This window comes from Mya arenaria, chromosome 13, assembly GCF_026914265.1.
Source record: "Mya arenaria isolate MELC-2E11 chromosome 13, ASM2691426v1".
In the NCBI taxonomy this organism is placed as follows: Eukaryota; Metazoa; Mollusca; class Bivalvia; order Myida; family Myidae; genus Mya; species Mya arenaria.
The window spans coordinates 21492377-21510333 of record NC_069134.1 but is presented as its reverse complement, the minus strand read 5'-3'; the positions used below and the strand labels follow the sequence as shown (position 1 = coordinate 21510333).

Genomic DNA, 17957 nt, shown 5'->3' with positions numbered 1-17957 from the left:
ATGCTTTTCTTCTTTTGCAGTTGGCATATATGTGCTTGCCATTTTCAAATGCCACTTTCAAGTTAAGTATTTTGACGGGTACGTGCTTTCTAGCAATGCCCATTCGAGCAGAAATGTTTCTATGCCCAAGAACAAATTATCTCGATGTTTTCATGCATTGTCATTCGAATTGTTCTAGTCTTTCTGTAGCTGGGTATGTTCTCTGGGCTACCCCGGAAATTATTTCAAATAACACTCTTGGAAACTTATATATGCTAAATTCTAGTGTTCAAAGTAAGTTAAAACAGTTTCTTATTCCTTTTTGTTGTAGATATGATTCCATATGTCATTTTCAATACGTTTGTGTCTCTAGTTCAGTGTTGTTTGGGCTTATGCGTATAAACATGTTCTTTTTTACTTCTGGGCTTGGCCAGGTTCATTACTTCAGGCACCTTAACTTGACATTGACCCTACCAAGCATACATACAATACCAAGAAACATCTTAACAGGAGCTCGATGTTCACCGAATTCCATCACTATACATTATTCTTAACGGAACTGATGCAACGGGACCCGTTCTTCTATTTGTATCAAAATCGACATTGACCACGTCTACAAGAATTCAAATGCAGTCCCAACACACATCTTTACAATAGTTTGCTTTATGCAAAATTTCGTCACTATATAGCATTCCTAATTCTAGTTCTTTGTCGGAAAACCGTATTCTACTTTTAACAATAGTCACCCACGACCTTAAAGATGCACTATTACTCCCAAGTAAGATTTACCACAATTAATAATATTGTTTTAATACAGATTATATAGTATTCCAGATGGGATAAATAAATGTCGAAAACAATGGTTCTTATGAAGGATAACAAGTTTAATTTGAACGAAATGAGCATAAAACACGGTATTTCAACCTTATGAGACTATTATAGTAGACCAAAGTAAATCGTTTAGCATTCACCAATCATTTAATATTTTTGCGCTTTCTGCTATTGAATACGAAGTTACAATCTTGTTATCAGTAATTAATATTTTCCATAAATGCATTATTAAGTAAGCAGTTAAAGGTTTATCAATCAAAATTGATGTCTGTTAATGTGTATGTATTGATTTTGAATAAGAATGTCACTCTAACTTTCATCTCCACAAGAATTTGCTAAACCCTATGTTATTGAGCTGAAACCATTTCATGAAAAATTAATACCAGCGACCTTAATTCCATCTCACGTCTCCACATGAGATGGCTTAACAATTATTTTCATGGTTATACATTATACATATATTCTTCCTTTCTTAAGTTATTTTTCTAAAAGTGATCTAGGCCTTGAACACAAAATGTAATCCACAGGTTCATCTTCCAATGAGGCGTAAAATAAGGTTTCCCGACTCTTCCTCCCCCCTCCCTGAAATTGCCGAAGAAAAAATAACGCCACATTTCTTAAGTATATATACGTCATCCTGTTATATACATCTACGAAGAAAAAAAAAGCGAGACTTGTAACACCCTTTCTGCTTATTATATGCCTAAAAAGAAATATGAAATTTCGTTTAACTGTAGAAAGGTTTTTCAGAAATTGCAAATGCAACTTAATTTCAGAAATTATGTCGTTGAAAATGCGCCCCTGCAACACTGACGACGGGAGTGGTCTCAGTCGTGAAGAAACAGTGGTAACAGTGACGGGAGTGGCAACGCAGACGACGGGCGCGGTCACAGTGGTAAAGGAATGAGTAACAGTGACGGGAGAGGCAACACTGACGGCGGGCGCGGTCACAGTGGTAAAGGAGTGGGTAACAGTGACATGAGAGGCAACACTGACGGCGGGCGCGGTCACAGTGGTAAAGGAGTGGGTAACAGTGACAGGAGAGGCAACACTGACGGCGGGCGCGGTCACAGTGGTAAAGGAATGGGTAATAGTGACAGGAGAGGCAACACTGACGGCGGGCGCGGTCGCAGTGGTAAAGGAATGGATAACAGTGACAGGAGATGCAACACTGACGACGGGCGCGGTCACAGTGGTGAAGGAATGGGTAACGGTGACAGAAAAGGCAACACTGACGGCGGGCGCGGTCTCAGTGGTGAAGGAATGGGTAACAGTGACGGAAGAGGCAACACTGACGACGGGCGCGCTCATAGTGGTGAAGAAATGGGTAACAGTGAATGGATAGGCAACACTGACGGCGGGCGCGGTCACAGTGGTAAAGGAATGGATAACAGTGACGGGAGATGCAACACTGACGACGGGCGCGGTCACAGTGGCGAAGGAATGGTTAACAGTGACTGGAGAGGCAACACAGACGACGGGCGCGGTCACAGTGGTGAAGGAATGGGTAACAGTGACAGGAGGGGCAACACTGACGACGGGCGCGCTCATAGTGGTGAAGGAATGGGTGGGTAACAGTGACAGGAGAGGCAACACTGACGGCGGGCGCGGTCACAGTGGTGAATGAATGGGTAACAGTGACAGAAGAGGCAACACTGACGACGGGCGCGGTCACAATGGCGAAGGAATGGATAACAGTGACAGGAGAGGCATCATTGACGTTGGGCGCGGTCACAGTGGTGAAGGAATGGGTAACAGTGACAGGAGAGGCAACACAGACGACGGGCGCGCTCATAGTGGTGAAGGAATGGGTGGGTAACAGTGACAGGAGAGGCAACACTGACGGCGGGCGCGGTCGCAGTGGTAAAGGAGTGGGTAACAGTGACAGGAGAGGCAACACTGATGACGGGCGCGGTCACAGTGGTGAAGGAATGGGTAACGGTGACAGGAGAGGCAACACTGAAGGCGGGCGAGGTCACAGTGGTGAAGGAATGGGTAACAGTGACAGGAGAGGCAACACTGACGACTGGCGCGCTCATAGTGGTGAAGAAATGGGTGGGTAACAGTGACAGGAGAGGCAACACTGACGGCGGGTGCGGTCACAGTGGAGAAGGAATGGGTAACAGTGACAGGAGACGCAACACAGACGACGGCCACTGTCACGATGGTGAAGAAAGTGGTGACAGTGACGGGAGTTGCAACAGTGACAACGGGAGCAGTAAAAATGATGACGGAAGGGAATGTGTGAGTTGCAACACTTATGGGCTGGAGCGGTCACAATGGTGATGGCAGGAGGTGCAACACGGACGACGGGAGCGGTCACAATGATGATGGAAGGGTTGACGGGAGGTACAGCACTCGCGACGATTTTAGTCATGTTCAGCGACATTGACGTAGATCACTCATACCCTTAAATGTAGTCTCCATGTACGTCTTCAAATAAGTTTGCTACATGCCAAATTCCACAAGTCAACTCTAACTAAAATAATTAAACGGATTTTTTTTCTATTTTAGTAACAGCTACCTTGAGCTACAAGTAATTTCTAGCTAAAGTTATCAAGCAGAAACGACCAGTTTGATGCCCGGACGCCCGGACAACCAACATAAACATGGACTTGTGATACACACAGAGCCCAACCGCTGCCTCTGGCTTGCTTTAATAGTTTCGTGTGGCTTTTGTTGAGTACAGTCGACCCTGATTCTGAAAATAAAAAGCAGTAGTTTTCACTGGGTAACACGAAAACACTTGTGTGTTTTTAGATTTACAGAGCAGAGGCCACTGATAACTATTAAAGTAAGCCATTTGTAGCTGTTGGTCACTGCATCAAACAAGCGCCTTTCCGTAGAACAACCACCCGCTTGCTCAACGACATCCCCAATTTAATAACCAACTGAAAACCTGGTAAAAAAGCGGCCAAAGTGCAAAACTGAAATAATAGTCTCTAGGTTCAGAACTGTTCGGGTGACAAACTGTGTGTGTACTGTTTTCCAATTTTTTTAATACCACAAGGTCTTACAAACCACTTGATCGCTGTTAATTATGTCTGTCCATTACGCAACCTATCAATAAATATATCATATGTCTCTCAGAGATCTTTGTAAAGATTGACCAGAGTTGTTCCAATAAGTCAACAAACTTCAGTCAATAAGTGGCAGAGTATTTAAATGAAACATCAACATATTGATACCATTATTTCACAGTTGATAACATCGAAGTTTAAAGTTGGGCCATTATTGAACCATTTGCTTAATACGTCGTTTAAAGGCCTGTGCTGTCGCTAACACTAAAGGCTCAGTTTGTTTGGAAAAGCTTTAACTTGGAATTTAGTTCCGACATATGGTAAAGGCTTTGCAGATTGGTATGTGATTACTATAAGGTGAGGATACATTGCATTGTTTATCCAAAATGGAAAGCGCTGTTTCATTTCATTTCAGTCGATTGAAATCAAACGCTGTTTCTGTGATAAATGGAAAAATGGAAAATACATTTGTAAGTTTAATTGAAAACAACAACAACAACAACAACATCGACAATCATCATAACATTTAAGTTGTGAGCATTTGTTTGGATTTTAATTCCGAAAAACTTAAATAAAATGAAAAACAGATAACAGGATCTGCTTGCATTACCAGTATTTTGGATATATCAAACAATAAATTTATACAAAGATATGCTCAGACGCGCGCATGCACAATGACAAAATATTTATATAATGTTGTTGTTGTTTATATATATATAAATTCGTTTTCATCACGTTATGGTAATATGAAAATGCAGAAATTCCCTTAACAGTCTACGCACTTCATTTTAAATGAATATACATGCACATGTTATAATTTTTGAATTATTTACGGTGTATAATTGAATGCGGTGAATGTTCAATTTAAACTCTTAAGCATCTTGAAGTATTTCAGACTAGAAGTAGAATGCCTTTTCATCGCACAGTAGCCTCTAAATACCCATAAAACGATAAAATCCCTGCCATTATGTTTGGATTCAGATAAAAAATTGAATTAAATCAATATGATTAGATATTCACCTATGTTCAACAGTTTGATTAAATTGTCAACCATGAAAAAACTAAAACTGACATTAAATTCAAATGCTCTCAATAAATATAATTTAAAACGTTTTGAAGAAAATCTCGTAAAATATTTATATTGTAAATTAACGAGTTTGTTATATTTTATTTTTTAAATGTAAATTTACATCCTTTCATGGTCTAGCGGTAGTTATACTAGTTGTCTTAATAGTAATAGTAGAACCAGAAGTTGTTGTTTTTGTTTGATCTGCCCTTCCAGGCAGAGGCAGATCCAAATTAGAGGTAGACTAAAACTTAAGTGCATGCAATAATTCAGGCGCGTAGCTGCCTGTACGCATCTGAACCCACATGATTATGACAAAAAATAAATCAGCCATCTGCCAAGTTAAGGTTTTATTTGTTCATATACGTATGATTCTAAAACTGTCCATTTTCCAGTACTTAATAAAGCACCACAAAACGCCCAGAATGCACCAATTTTCATCATTGTTTTCAAAAGTTTCCGGGGTTGGTGGGGGGCATGCCCCCTACTACAATTATGAATCCACATGCATAGAGGGCTAGCTACGCCCCTGAATATATATGCATCCTTTATTGTACATATGTCTTCAAACTGTTCAGTATTTCAGGACATGGCCATGATGAGTGATTAAATGGTATTATTCTGTTTATAAAGACCTTAAGGGTGTTGGTTTATAACATTTGCTGATTCAATATATGCAGTTTGTGACCTATAGTAAGATATTCATCTGATATGCTTAAATGCATCCTTTGGGTACATATTAAAATAGCGATTGTGCCAATTTTAAGAACACACATTCTTTGTTTTAAGTACAAAAGGTGTGAACATCTGATAACAATATCCGATTTGTAAGCACCACAACAAATGATCTACATGGTACGGATCATATTTAGACAAATAATCTTTCTTAAATATTATAAAACAATATTTTTCTAAGGTTATTTAAAGAAAAATATACCTTTTCTTATAACCAGGCTGTTTGAGTTTTATGAAAACATAGTCGAATTGAATTAAAATCAGACTACAAATGAGAGTTTTACTTAGGTATTAATGCTCCTCATATGGCAATAAATAGCAAGGTGCACATGCTTAGTTATTTGTACTTGAGAACTTAAATATACACTACAAGTAACAAGAAGGCAGTTAAACGTACACTCAATTGAAATAAAGATACACTTTGGATTTGTTTAGTTATTAAAAAGTGTTTCAATATTCATTGTTTTTGGTTTGTTTTATTTTTCAGAAAGTATAACGGGTATGCTGCAGCTACACACGTAAATATGTAAATACCGACTTCGGAATAAAACATGCTGGCTGAAAGTCCTCCAGGCGGCCACGAGTCACCTCCATTCTTCCAGTCCGAGGGGGCGAGGTCCAAGCGTTTGTCTGACGTCAAACGTGGCGCAGAGTACTACAAGAAGCTTGACCACATAGCGGAAGCACAATGGAAATCAAATACTCCAAAATTTCCGCCGGTTCCCCGGAAGTTGTCCGTCTTACCGAAGATCACCACTTCCGTTTTAAGCGAGCCCGGGACGCGGCATTCGCGTTCGACGTTTAACATGACGTCGACGCCACGTCAGAGTATTTCAGTGATGTCAGGTATGGAAAGCACCGTCACTGGATTCACGGGATACACCGGAACTTCAATGAGTCTCCCCTCCCACATTTCAAGGATCGTCCAACACCGGAGCTCCGATCAGTACCAGTCACCACTGGCTCCCATACCGGATGAGGAAGACCGGAACTACAATCCTTGGGGAACCAGTCACAGCCCGCTTGAGGACCAAACTAAACTCACCCCGGACGATTTGAAACCCCGGGAGCTTCCGTTTAAGTACAGGGACAGTAGGAAGTTGGTAACTAAACCAACGCCCAAGAAATCTATGCCTATGAGTCGCGTTGCGGCCAATGAAAGAGTCCGTCATCAGAGGACTGTGACTAATTTCCGGTCAAGGAACGGTACCATTCGCGTAATAAGACCCCTTGATCCATTACCGGAACTCGAAAAATACCAAAAGACGTATACGCCGGAAATGTTTGATATTGAAAATATAGAGCGTGAAAAGACATTTATGATGTTAGAAAGGATTGATAAAATTCTCCATCCAAACAAAAAGCCCCCGCAATCCCCCATTGGTTCTAGTGAAGAAGAAATCCCGGCGATGTCAACTTCGTCGGTAACATTATCAGATGACGTCAACGAGCTACGGGATATTTTCGTGAACGTCCCCGTTCAGGACTTTATACGTAGACATACAAAAAGTCCCCCAGCGGGAAGCCCACTTACACCACGGCTCGAACACAGTTCCTTGTCAAGAGGATCCAAAGGGCGGAAATCGCGGAACGACCGTCCAAAACGACCGCGGATTAAATTCATTGAAGATCCGTTCAAGATACATCAGCCGAAGACGTTTTCAGACGTGCTGCATGAACTAGAAACGTCTCTTGAAGACGTGGACACGAAATGTCAATCTTGGGTGGATAAGTGTGTGTAACATATTGTGTATATGTGGATGGTTATGTGCTGTGTTGCTGTGCCTCGCAATTATCTTACGCAAGTCAACGTCAACTCTTTAATAAGGTGAAAATCATCTCAGTAATTCAGGTGACCGGCTCCTACCAACGGCGATGGTCAAGACGTTGGTCAATGCGTCTTGGCTTCGCGTTTTTTAGCCAAAAAGGACAATAACACGTATACAGACTCGATGTTGATTCTGTCGTTCACATGACAACAGAAGAACAAAATAATTCATGTTTAATGTTTACCTTTAATTTGATTGTACACAAACTGTGTAATGACACGTATATGCACGAAACTTATAACAGTAGTTAGCAATGTCCATCTTCTACAGTAATATAATGTACAACGTTATGTAGGGATCATTTTCACTAACGTCGTGACGTCGAGTGTGATACTTGGGCTCTGAAAAGCGAAATCTTAAATGTTTCAAAATTAATCATTAATTAAAAAAAATCTGATGTGCCTGATCGTAGAACAAGTTATTTGTAACAGAAACAGAACGTTTAAGGCCATCATTGCTCTTGTAAGATAATTTTACAACAAAATTAAAATTTACATTTTGAGTCTTCAGTATAACACTCCGACCTAAATCGTTTGTGAATATAAGCCCAAGTTCTTAGTGTAATTTTACCATTTTTAACACTGTCTGTACTTATTTTTGTTGTTAGACACATTACTGTTAATGAATGCAGTATGAATGTTGGAATAAATTAGTTTGCATGCTTATCATATAGTAACGTCATAATTGTTCCATATGTTTTAGATTGTACAGAAAGTTCACTTAAAACCCTGCTGCGGATTGGCATAATTAGCTGTTCTTGAAACTTGGAGTTACAATATCTTTGTGGTAGTACTTAAACATGTCTGTTTTTGTATGATAAAAAATAAACTTTTATATTTTTGATAATTTGGGGTTCTGACGTGGCACCATTTTCATCTAGACTGTATCTAAACCAAGCCTCGCGGCTCATTAAGATATCCTTCCCATAATGACGCGAACCGTTGATGCCTTGTAAAACCATATACTGTGGGTACCATGTAAAAATAAAAGAATATGTTAAAAATATTCCGAAAATTTTATTACAAACAAGCATTTTGTGCCTTGACAGATTGAAACATACACGAATTATACGTCTAATTTCAGTTGAACAACAACAAAAATACAAACTGCACCAACTTGATCAAGAATGTGTTTTAACCTATTTGCTTTACATATGAGTAATCAGCATTCAATCCCCTTTCAAATAGTACCCGCATTATATGAGGTCACCAAGCATACAAATTTTGCATTGTCGCCAATGGCTCCAAAGAATGACAAGCAATTTGTACATAGGTTACCTTAAACCAGAAAGTACAATCATGTAAAGCATCACCCTTAGATCACCATATATCATTGTGAGGATATATTACCCAGTGGCGGCTCTAAAGAGAAGGCACAAGGGCCCATACCCCACTTCCCTCAGTTGGTCTGGCAAATGAACATCTGACAAACTATTAAAATGCCGATACATACGTTTTTTCATAAGGCTGTCCTCTTTATAAAATGTATTAAAGTATTCTTGAATGAGGGGATGAAATCCATCAATTATGTAATAGTGTAAGAGCCTTTTCAATAACTCAGTGAAATAAGTTTTGAGGGGGTTTGATGGTTGTGCCACCCCCTGTAATGAATTCCTGGACCAGCCACTGTTACCTTGAGTTGGTTTGATTGATTATAAGGAGTGACAAAGTGGGTATTTCAAGACAACAATATCAAGATATCAGATCATTTTAATGCCTACAAACAGTTTTACATATTAAATCATCAACAAGGTAACAAATCTGTACAACTAAATTTAAAACATTCATATAACAGACAAAACAAAAGAGTAAGAGTCAGAGTATTAAGAATCTGGATAAGGATGTATCTGTCATAAGAACCAAAAACAGAATCTGGATATATTATGTCAAAAGAACCATGATTTTTTTTTAAAACAATCATTTTCATAAAAAATTATAGACATAATCGAGGAAAACCACAATAATTAAAAGCTGCATTTGCCTTGAGCGTATTATTTTAAAGCCTGGTCCAAATAAATGAAAACATTCAACTTTCAATATAACAGGAAATCACAAATGGACAAAGAACAAATGTGCTTCTTTTGTAAATATGTAAATGATTTCTTAGTAAAAAAAGGAAATTAAAAAATAACAGTGAAACGCAGTGGCTGCAAAAATATATATAAACCTCTTACAGGCATCAGATGTACAACTAAGCTTGTAAATGCATTGAACATTGGTATTAGTGTTGAATCTCGATGAATTGTGACCCCGTATTATTTTGGTATCTTTTGAAAAGGAACTGCATACTGATAACATATATGTCAAATAATTAACCGATAAAACATTGTAAATAAAGTAATTGAAGTTTGAATTCCCGTTCTCTTTTTTGCAAATGACGTGTAATGGCCTGTTTTGCAATCTCCTAAGGCCTCAAAGTCATGTTTCCAATAAGTATTTTAATATACATTTACATATTTTTTCTACTTATTATTCTCTTTCAAAATATACCAAAATAATATAAGGGCATCAGTTATCCAGAATTCACCTAATTGTACACCCGCTACATTAATTTAGTGTGCGTAGAGTCAAGCTATGTCTTCAAAATGGTTCTTGCCCTTCAATGAAGTGATTAGGAAACAACATTTGACATATAAAAAATCTTCATTGCAAAGAGTGACAATCGTTCTGTATATTATTTGCAAATTTTCGCACACATTTAAAACATAATCCACTTGTCTATCACAGATGACAAGTGGCATGAACTCGACAATTTACGGATTAAAATGTTCAAAGAACCCAGTCCACACTTCAGGAATAGGGTTATCAGTGAAATATTTCAGGACTTGATATTCCTTATTGATTCTGTCTGAAGTGTTTAAGTTACAACTGCTGTTTGTTAGTAAGTATTACTATCACATACCTACAGGGGACCAAACTAAACTCACCCCGATTAACAGACTTGGTATCGTAACATCAATAATTTCATTTAAACATGAAATAAGCTTCACAAACTAAAGTTTTAAATTTTCCTTCAACAATCATACATGTATTACCTAACTAATCTTTAAAGCTACAAGTTTTGAAATAGATAGTGAAACTACTCAAAAATATCAAATTCAAAAGGCGATCATAATAAACATATACATGTACAAGTATTGATAAGATTGCTGTTGTATTAGGTGATCTTCTTCAGAAAACTGATAATCATGCACTCCCATTCATGTATAATGTCTTATTGAGCTGGTATGATGACATGCTCTTTTTTTAAAGAACATATACAATGATTTATATAAAATCTTACTCACAAATAATCAGCAAAATCATTATATAAGGCAAAGAAGCTATTGTATAGCTTACAACACATACTATTTTACAATGGTTTCACAAACAGTGAACATTAAATTGAGAAGCAGCTACGAACAAATTCTCTTACTTGCATATTACATACATGTAGAAAACTCCTTACTTTAATTCATGTAAGTTGTTTAGAATAAAAAAAAATGACTTTCCAATTTTAGCTGACAGCTTTGTTTTGTTATTTTGATTAACATCAAGGCAATTTACAGTTCAAGTAATAATTCAGAAGTTAAAACTAAACTCATTGTCAATTATGCAACAATACTTTTTAACATCATACACACATAAACTATTTTAAATTATTCACATCGGAATGTCCTGAAATATGAAGTTCAAGATTCTAAAATTTCAAGAAAATCTAAAACTGGCCGATAAGGTGATGGAATTTGCATTGATAAAAGCAGAACATCCACTGAGCACTGAACAACCTTATCTTTCTTCTTTTTCAACATGGTTAAATGTCCATTCAAATTTTATTAAATACAACAACATAATACATAAATTACAGATGATCATAAATGGAAGTTGAGCTTGGTGTTTGGATAAAACATACGACTTAAGGTGAGTATATAATTATATATATAAACATTCAAAAATGTGTATAATGCATGAAGCTGAAAAAAACAATAAAATTAAAGATAATAATATTAAAGAACATGTGTATGGTGCAATTCTGAATTAATGCAAATATTCATAGAGAACAGACAAAATTGAGAAATGCTTTGAATATTTCTAAACAAAATCAGCCACTTTCCCATGAATTTATGAATAAACAATTTTGTGACCTATCATACTGTAACATATACGCTGAACATTAAGTTCAACATCTTATATTTTATCTAGCAACGAGATTTTAGCCAATAAACAAATAAGCTTTCTCTCACACTACAATGGATATATGGCAATCTCTCTAGTGAAAAAGTACCTAAAGAAAAAAAATACGCCAATGGCACAGTAATTATCGTAATACAAGTTTATGATTTCACATATCTTGTTCTGAAAGGTATTTTCTTTGGTCAGATCCATGTAATCAAAGTAATTGTTTAGTAAAGAATAAAAAACAAAACAACTGAAACTAATTTTAGGACACCAAATTTGGTGATAAGTAGTTGTAGGTTAAGCAAAATTAAGAGCATGGATAATGTTAAAACATTTTTTGCGGATTCAAGAGTCATAACTCTTCAGTGGCTGAGACAACATAGCTCGTTAACAACCAAGATATTCTGCCCATACTCAATCTGACTAAATTTGGTGATGTTTGGTCAAAGGCTGCTGGCAAGTCCAGCCTGTACGCCGCAGGTAAAACTATAATAGGTCCTGTTTTTTAAAACTGAGGACTTCACATTTTTTGCTTAAAACAAATGCCAAATTTTTTGTTTATTACCTTTCATACAAGTTCCCCACTTCCCTGACAAATTAAACATAGACACTTTTAAACATGGAAGTGTTTCCCTAGCATTTTAATTTTTCCTTCTGTACCTAAAAAACATACAGGCATATGTAGTTCCACTAAAACTTCTTTCATTCTCGTAACCCTTCACAGTGATTCATGTAAAAAACTTTTTTTTTTGCTTTACCACTCTAAGGGAGAGAAATAATTAAAAATCTTTATAGGTCCAGAATGAATAATGCCCCCTGGTGTTCCATCCACCTTGCACAAGGGAAATGACCCTTGTAATTATCACAAGCTTTAGCATGAGTAATGTACCCTAATATGGCATTGGTCACAGTATTAGTTTGAATAAAGCGTGCCCTTACATTCCATCTGCTCCAAGGGAAAGAACACTTGTCAGTGTCAAAAGTTTTAGTATAGGTTATGTCCCCTGATATTCTATCCCAGGTATCAAGAATCTGTAATCTCTATCAATCTTTCGCTGCCACTATCCAGCTCGGAATGGCTCTGAAGGTTGTCAAATGGGTCAATCACGGTTGACCTGCAAAAAAAGATTAATTTATTTATATACAGTATATTTATTTGTTGCAAAACATCTACTGATTTAAAATCTTTGATATATTATGGGTTACTGATTCAGATGCATGTACCAAGCTTCAATATTAAGTGCTTCGGTACCTTCTCATTTTAATTCCTTGATATGAATGTCAAGGACAGACTTTAAAAGTGGAATTCTTTGCCATTATGTTTGCTTTGTACAATGTTTACAATTTATGTAAATATACTTCAAATATTATACAAATCACAAGGGCTTACTTCATCACATGTCACAGCTCTTTACAAATCAGAGCAAGAAAAAGTTGGTGTTGATTATAAATGAACATACATTGAATACACAACATTGAAGAATAAAGTCAGACAAATACCCCAAGTAATTGCGAATCCTTTCCAGCCTCTGCCGCCTCCGATACTTCCTCAGCACATAGAAGCAGGTTATGAAGATAATGCCGAGCCCGAGCAATGCAAACACGGCGCCAAGCACTGAGTCCCGGGTCCCAAAAAAAGATGTCTTCTCATGGAACTCAACAACTGGGCTCGGTGTGGTGCCTTGTCCCTCATCACAGGTGTTATTCCCAACTGGAATTTACAGCACAAACAATTTGGCCCCATTATAAACATATTTTTTTATATAATATTTCTGCCATCCAAAGAAGAGGGATATAAGGACTATCATTGTTGAGAGAAATGTTAATTCTCAAAAATGTATTGTTAATATACACACACAACATTGGCAACATTTATGCAATCTTATACTTCTGTTTGCAACATTCAATGTCAAAAGCGTTTCAAGCTTTTGAAGCATTTGACGATCGTGGCTTTAACTCAAACTTGACATATGAAAGACAGACCAACTGCCACTATCCATAGTTTGATGTACAATTTTATGCATCAAATGGAACTTACAGCTGATCTTTATTATGCTTCAATCAGTTTATTTGTCAACAGTAGTACAAAAGGGACTAGAAAACCAATTTGTTAAAAAATCGGCAAATACAATATTCAACACAGGCCTTAGTAGAGTTGTCAATGCGATCCAGTAAGTGGCATCACTTTACATAATTAAATAATAAACACAACAATCGTGTTGCTGTCTCAACTGTGTTTCCCTATTTAAAGATAACACATAATGGTTTCCGAATTTAAATCATATCTGTTTATGAATATATTTATAAGAATGTATGCAAGAAACAATTGATCTCCCTTTTTTTAGTCGTAGTGTCAAGTCCTCCTTCCTACAGTCTACTCCACTTGATGTTTCTATTTTTAGCACATAAATATCATATGTATACAGTTAATTTGGAAATAAGTGCGAAAGTTGCAAAATATGCATGTGTGCATAAGTGATGCGATACAACAGTAAGTTTTCTTTTTTTCTTGCCATTGTAACATATGGTGTCTAGCCCCTTTAAGGTTTCAAATATATTATCATCTGATTCTGCTCTTATTTCAGACTTCTCTTTCTGATTTATAATAATTATCATTTACAATGAAAGCAATAATTTGACATTATATAAGATGTGAAAAAGAGTCGAAATTGATGGGACAATTGCTCAGAACTTTGTTAAAATTAACAAAGTTAACAACACTTTAAACAAAGTTCTGAACAATCGGCCTAATGAAACCCATAAATAATAACTGATAAAATTGTGTGAATGATGTTCTTACCACTAGTGTTAAAGAGGGCCTTGTCTGATGCAATATCGCCACATACTAGCTGCAAGGTGTAGTGAAAACCAATGGTAAGGCCATCCAATTTCAACTCCCCTGATGCATCAAGGTGCTGGAATTCTTGCCTACCTATACTTAGCTGGTTTCCAACTACATTGTACTCTGCAGAGCAATTCCAACAGCCAAACTCACAAATCTCTAAAGTTTTGGCATCATAGATGTTGTATTCAAAAGTTGCAGTATTCCCACATGACCTCAGTAATACCACATCAATTTCTTTTCCACTGCTGTGTTCCAAACAAAACGCTGAAAGCAAAAGAGGAATGTTATAGAAAGATTAATTATATCTTATTTTTTTTAAATTTATTTAAGGTCAGTACTTAAATTTCTATTAATTTTAGGCAAAATTAAATGAACATGATATAGTTTTGTTACTGTAATCTACAAAAATCATGTATGTTTGCTTGGTAAATTATGGAATCCGAATCCAGTTTACTATGTTCGGTAAGTGTAATCAGGCATACCTATTAAACCTCAGAAAAATGGGGGTGGGGTGGGGTGGGGTGGGGAGACCAGAATGTTGGACCAGTGAGCTATTCCTACCTACATTTAAAGTATTGGAAGTCATAGAAAGCATTCATAAAGCTTTCTGGAGATTGGTATGTTCATTATTCGGAATAAAGGGCAGGGATTTTCCCAGTTTATTTTAGTGCCCTTACATCAGGGTGCTTGAATTCTGGGATCTGGTTCCTTAAAATCCGAAATCCATCTAACATCTGGTTCTTGGCCCTGTTTATATGATTAAGTACCTTTGATATTATGAATATGTTCCACATTGGTTGTCCGGTTAGCGCAGTGATTAGCACACTTGCTTCTCACCAAGGCGACCTGGTTTCGATTCTCGGCTTGGGCGCATGTGAGTTTCGTTTGTGATTACCAACCTGGAAAATCGGGTTTTCTACGGATTCTCCTGTTTCCCCCACAACACACGACCACACTCTTGTGTACAATCTTGCCAACAAGAGTGATTAATATAATGTTGTAATAACTTGTTTCACAATCGTTGTAAAATAAATATGCTTAAATCAAATTAATATGTTCCACATGGATAATTAAGTACATGTATGTGGTGAGTGTAAAAAAAATGAGTATAATTATTTTACTAGTGATCAATAGTTTCAAGACCTATTTTTTTATATCAAGGAAGGGGTTACCCCAATAATGCACCAACCTGACAAAAAAAAAATTGGATTGCACTTGGACGCTTTTCTGAGGAACTGAAGCCTGCTGAGACTTACACAATCGTTCAAGACCATTTTTTCACATGTGAGGAACTTAATATTCACTATTTTTAATTAAGTAACTTTCATACTGTTAACATTTGACACACTTATCACTTACAAACCTTAAACCCAGTTTCATAACATTATTTAAATTCCTTACCTGCTATAAAAACTTGAAGAATGGTTGTCGGACTCATTATGAGGCATGAACATGATTTTATCTTTAAATTCGTGAACCATCTACTGTTGTCAAGAACAGAGAAACCAACAGCATTACATGGAATTGTGTCAGATACTGAACATAAATCATTATTTCGACATTTGATGTCAATGTGAACAAAATATTCCTAAGAATGTCTGTTTTATCATTTTCTCCTCTCACTCTGGTTATTTCTGACTCTTGATATATATTTATCTATACTCAATCTTGACTGCTTTTAAAATCATTAATCATAAATTTCATGACATATTTATTAAAAAAAAATAAACAATGTAAATACGGAAGCGGAAGTCAGATGCTGTACAAAGTTGGTACCCGGATTTAAGCGCGAATTGATTATTCACGAATAGAGAACCAGACATCAAACCAAACAGACATGAATTGTTAATTCTTCTTTTTAAGGTAAGCTACTTTTATTTCGTATTGCTAAGAAAATTATTTATACCGTAATTATCAATGTTTTAAAGCAAAATGTGTCTACTGTACTGTTGGTATTTGTCATGGGAAAACAGATAAAATATTGTGTTATGCAATTCCACCTGAAAGGTTAAAATATAGGACATTTACCAGGTAATGTTGGGTCTGTTGTCTATATATTGTTTTTAAAGGGGTTAAATACAGGTCCGTGCTTATACCATCTTAAGATAGTATAAGTGACCTGCCCCTAATTTCTCGCAACATCTTAAGTCCCTTATACATGTAACAGAATCATGCTCAGCACACAATTTTTGATATTATTAAAGGTTTAAATTGTATATTAAATCACGGACCTATAAATTATAGGTCTGTGAACTGATTAAATATTCTATTTTCAAATAGTTTCCAAATTTGATGCCATTCAAGGAAATACTATTTGAGATAAATAAGATACTTTTTTTTACGAAACCATATTCAAGAAAGTAATTTTGTTTAAAGGAATAAGATCTTTTCAAGGGTTACTATTAACAATATTATTTTTAAGAAAATAAGGCCAGGTCCAGAAATGTACACATATCTCAATGAGTATTCTAATTAAACATGAAATATATAAAAATTGTTCATTCAATCTCAAAGTAGGGCAGATGGACACTGGTAGATTATGGTGGTCTGTGTTACCCGCATGTACCTCTATAAACATTTCACTTTGCAGAATAAACAAAGAAAGCATTGTTAACACATTATAAACATATTTCTGTCCTCTTTTAAAGCTTGCGAAGTCACCCTGTCATATTTTACAAAACAAGTATAGTTTGGATGTTTTTTTTCATGTTTATCAAATGAAAAGTGTGCTCTATCAACACTCACCAGAGTGGACTGGATGAATGACATCTTTAAAAAAGAAATTGGAGAAGAAACACCACTTTTATTTTAAACAGTAAACTACCTTTTTAAAGGCTAAAGAGTAGCAAACATAAGTTGAAATTGCTGTATTGGTTGTGTTCAAGGTTCTAAAATTGTACCTGGTTAACTGCCAAAACGTATCTGTTACAATTCCATGATCTTTATGCGAGTGTTTAATAACAGGATGCATTTTATAATCAATAAAATGGAATCAAATCAAATTGCTTTTGTATGGCTGAATAGAATATATAATTTTTATAAATAATCCAATATGTAGTATTTCCATACTTTAAAGCCCCCCCCCCACAAAAAAAAATAATATTAAAATAAATTGATTTGGTTAGGGTAACATCCTTTTCAAATACAGAAAGGGTTGGTAGGCTTTTTTGTTTTTTTAGCAGTCTTTACGTTAACGAACATTAGTGTGATCATTTGGGAACGATGCTCAAGTAGTGTTCTGTATAAAGCTTTTCAAAGTTCATATTAAAGTAACTCTCTCATGGTTTGTAAAATTCACTTTTTTTTAATTACCAAATAAAGTGTGTCAAATCATAAGGAGTAAACAAAATACTAAAAGCATGAACCCTTCAGCAAATGTTGATATTTGCTCAAATATTGTCTTTGAAGACCACAATTTTCATTAGCATTAGTAACGCAATTGAAATTTAATTATGGCTGTGATGTTGCCTGATTCATTGATTGACATTATCACGT

The 17957-nt window shown here is 36.1% G+C and overlaps 3 protein-coding genes across 7 annotated transcripts in view; 2 read left to right on the top strand and 1 right to left on the bottom strand.

The window, feature by feature from the left end:
• The first annotated feature begins 3973 nt into the window (after positions 1-3973).
• On the top strand, positions 3974-9367 carry LOC128214142 (uncharacterized). Of its 4 annotated transcripts, none has more exons than XM_052920429.1 (2): positions 3974-4187; positions 6119-9367. In XM_052920429.1, the coding sequence occupies exon 2, from the start codon at positions 6183-6185 to the stop codon at positions 7371-7373; it is 1191 nt and encodes a 396-aa protein (XP_052776389.1). In that variant the 5' UTR covers positions 3974-4187; positions 6119-6182; the 3' UTR covers positions 7374-9367. The 4 variants fall into 4 exon arrangements, with proteins under 4 accessions (XP_052776389.1, XP_052776392.1, XP_052776391.1 ...); XM_052920432.1 differs by lacking the exon at positions 3974-4187 and adding an exon at positions 5666-5751; XM_052920431.1 differs by lacking the exon at positions 3974-4187 and adding an exon at positions 5782-5919.
• Positions 9152-16174, bottom strand: LOC128214143 (uncharacterized). The gene is made up of 4 exons (XM_052920433.1): positions 15864-16174; positions 14418-14726; positions 13118-13328; positions 9152-12732 (listed from the first exon to the last, which is right to left on the bottom strand). The coding sequence occupies exons 1-4, from the start codon at positions 15898-15900 to the stop codon at positions 12642-12644; spliced, it is 648 nt and encodes a 215-aa protein (XP_052776393.1). The 5' UTR covers positions 15901-16174; the 3' UTR covers positions 9152-12641.
• An 8-nt stretch (positions 16175-16182) lies between these two features.
• The window catches only part of LOC128214141 (phospholipid-transporting ATPase ABCA1-like), a 57296-nt gene continuing 55521 nt past the window's right edge, over positions 16183-17957 (top strand). Inside the window, exon 1 of one of the 2 annotated variants that reach the window (XM_052920425.1) lies at positions 16183-16325. The gene's annotated coding sequence lies outside the window, so the exon portion shown is untranslated. The remainder of the gene's footprint in view (positions 16326-17957) is intronic. The other variant, XM_052920428.1, reaches the window with a different exon arrangement.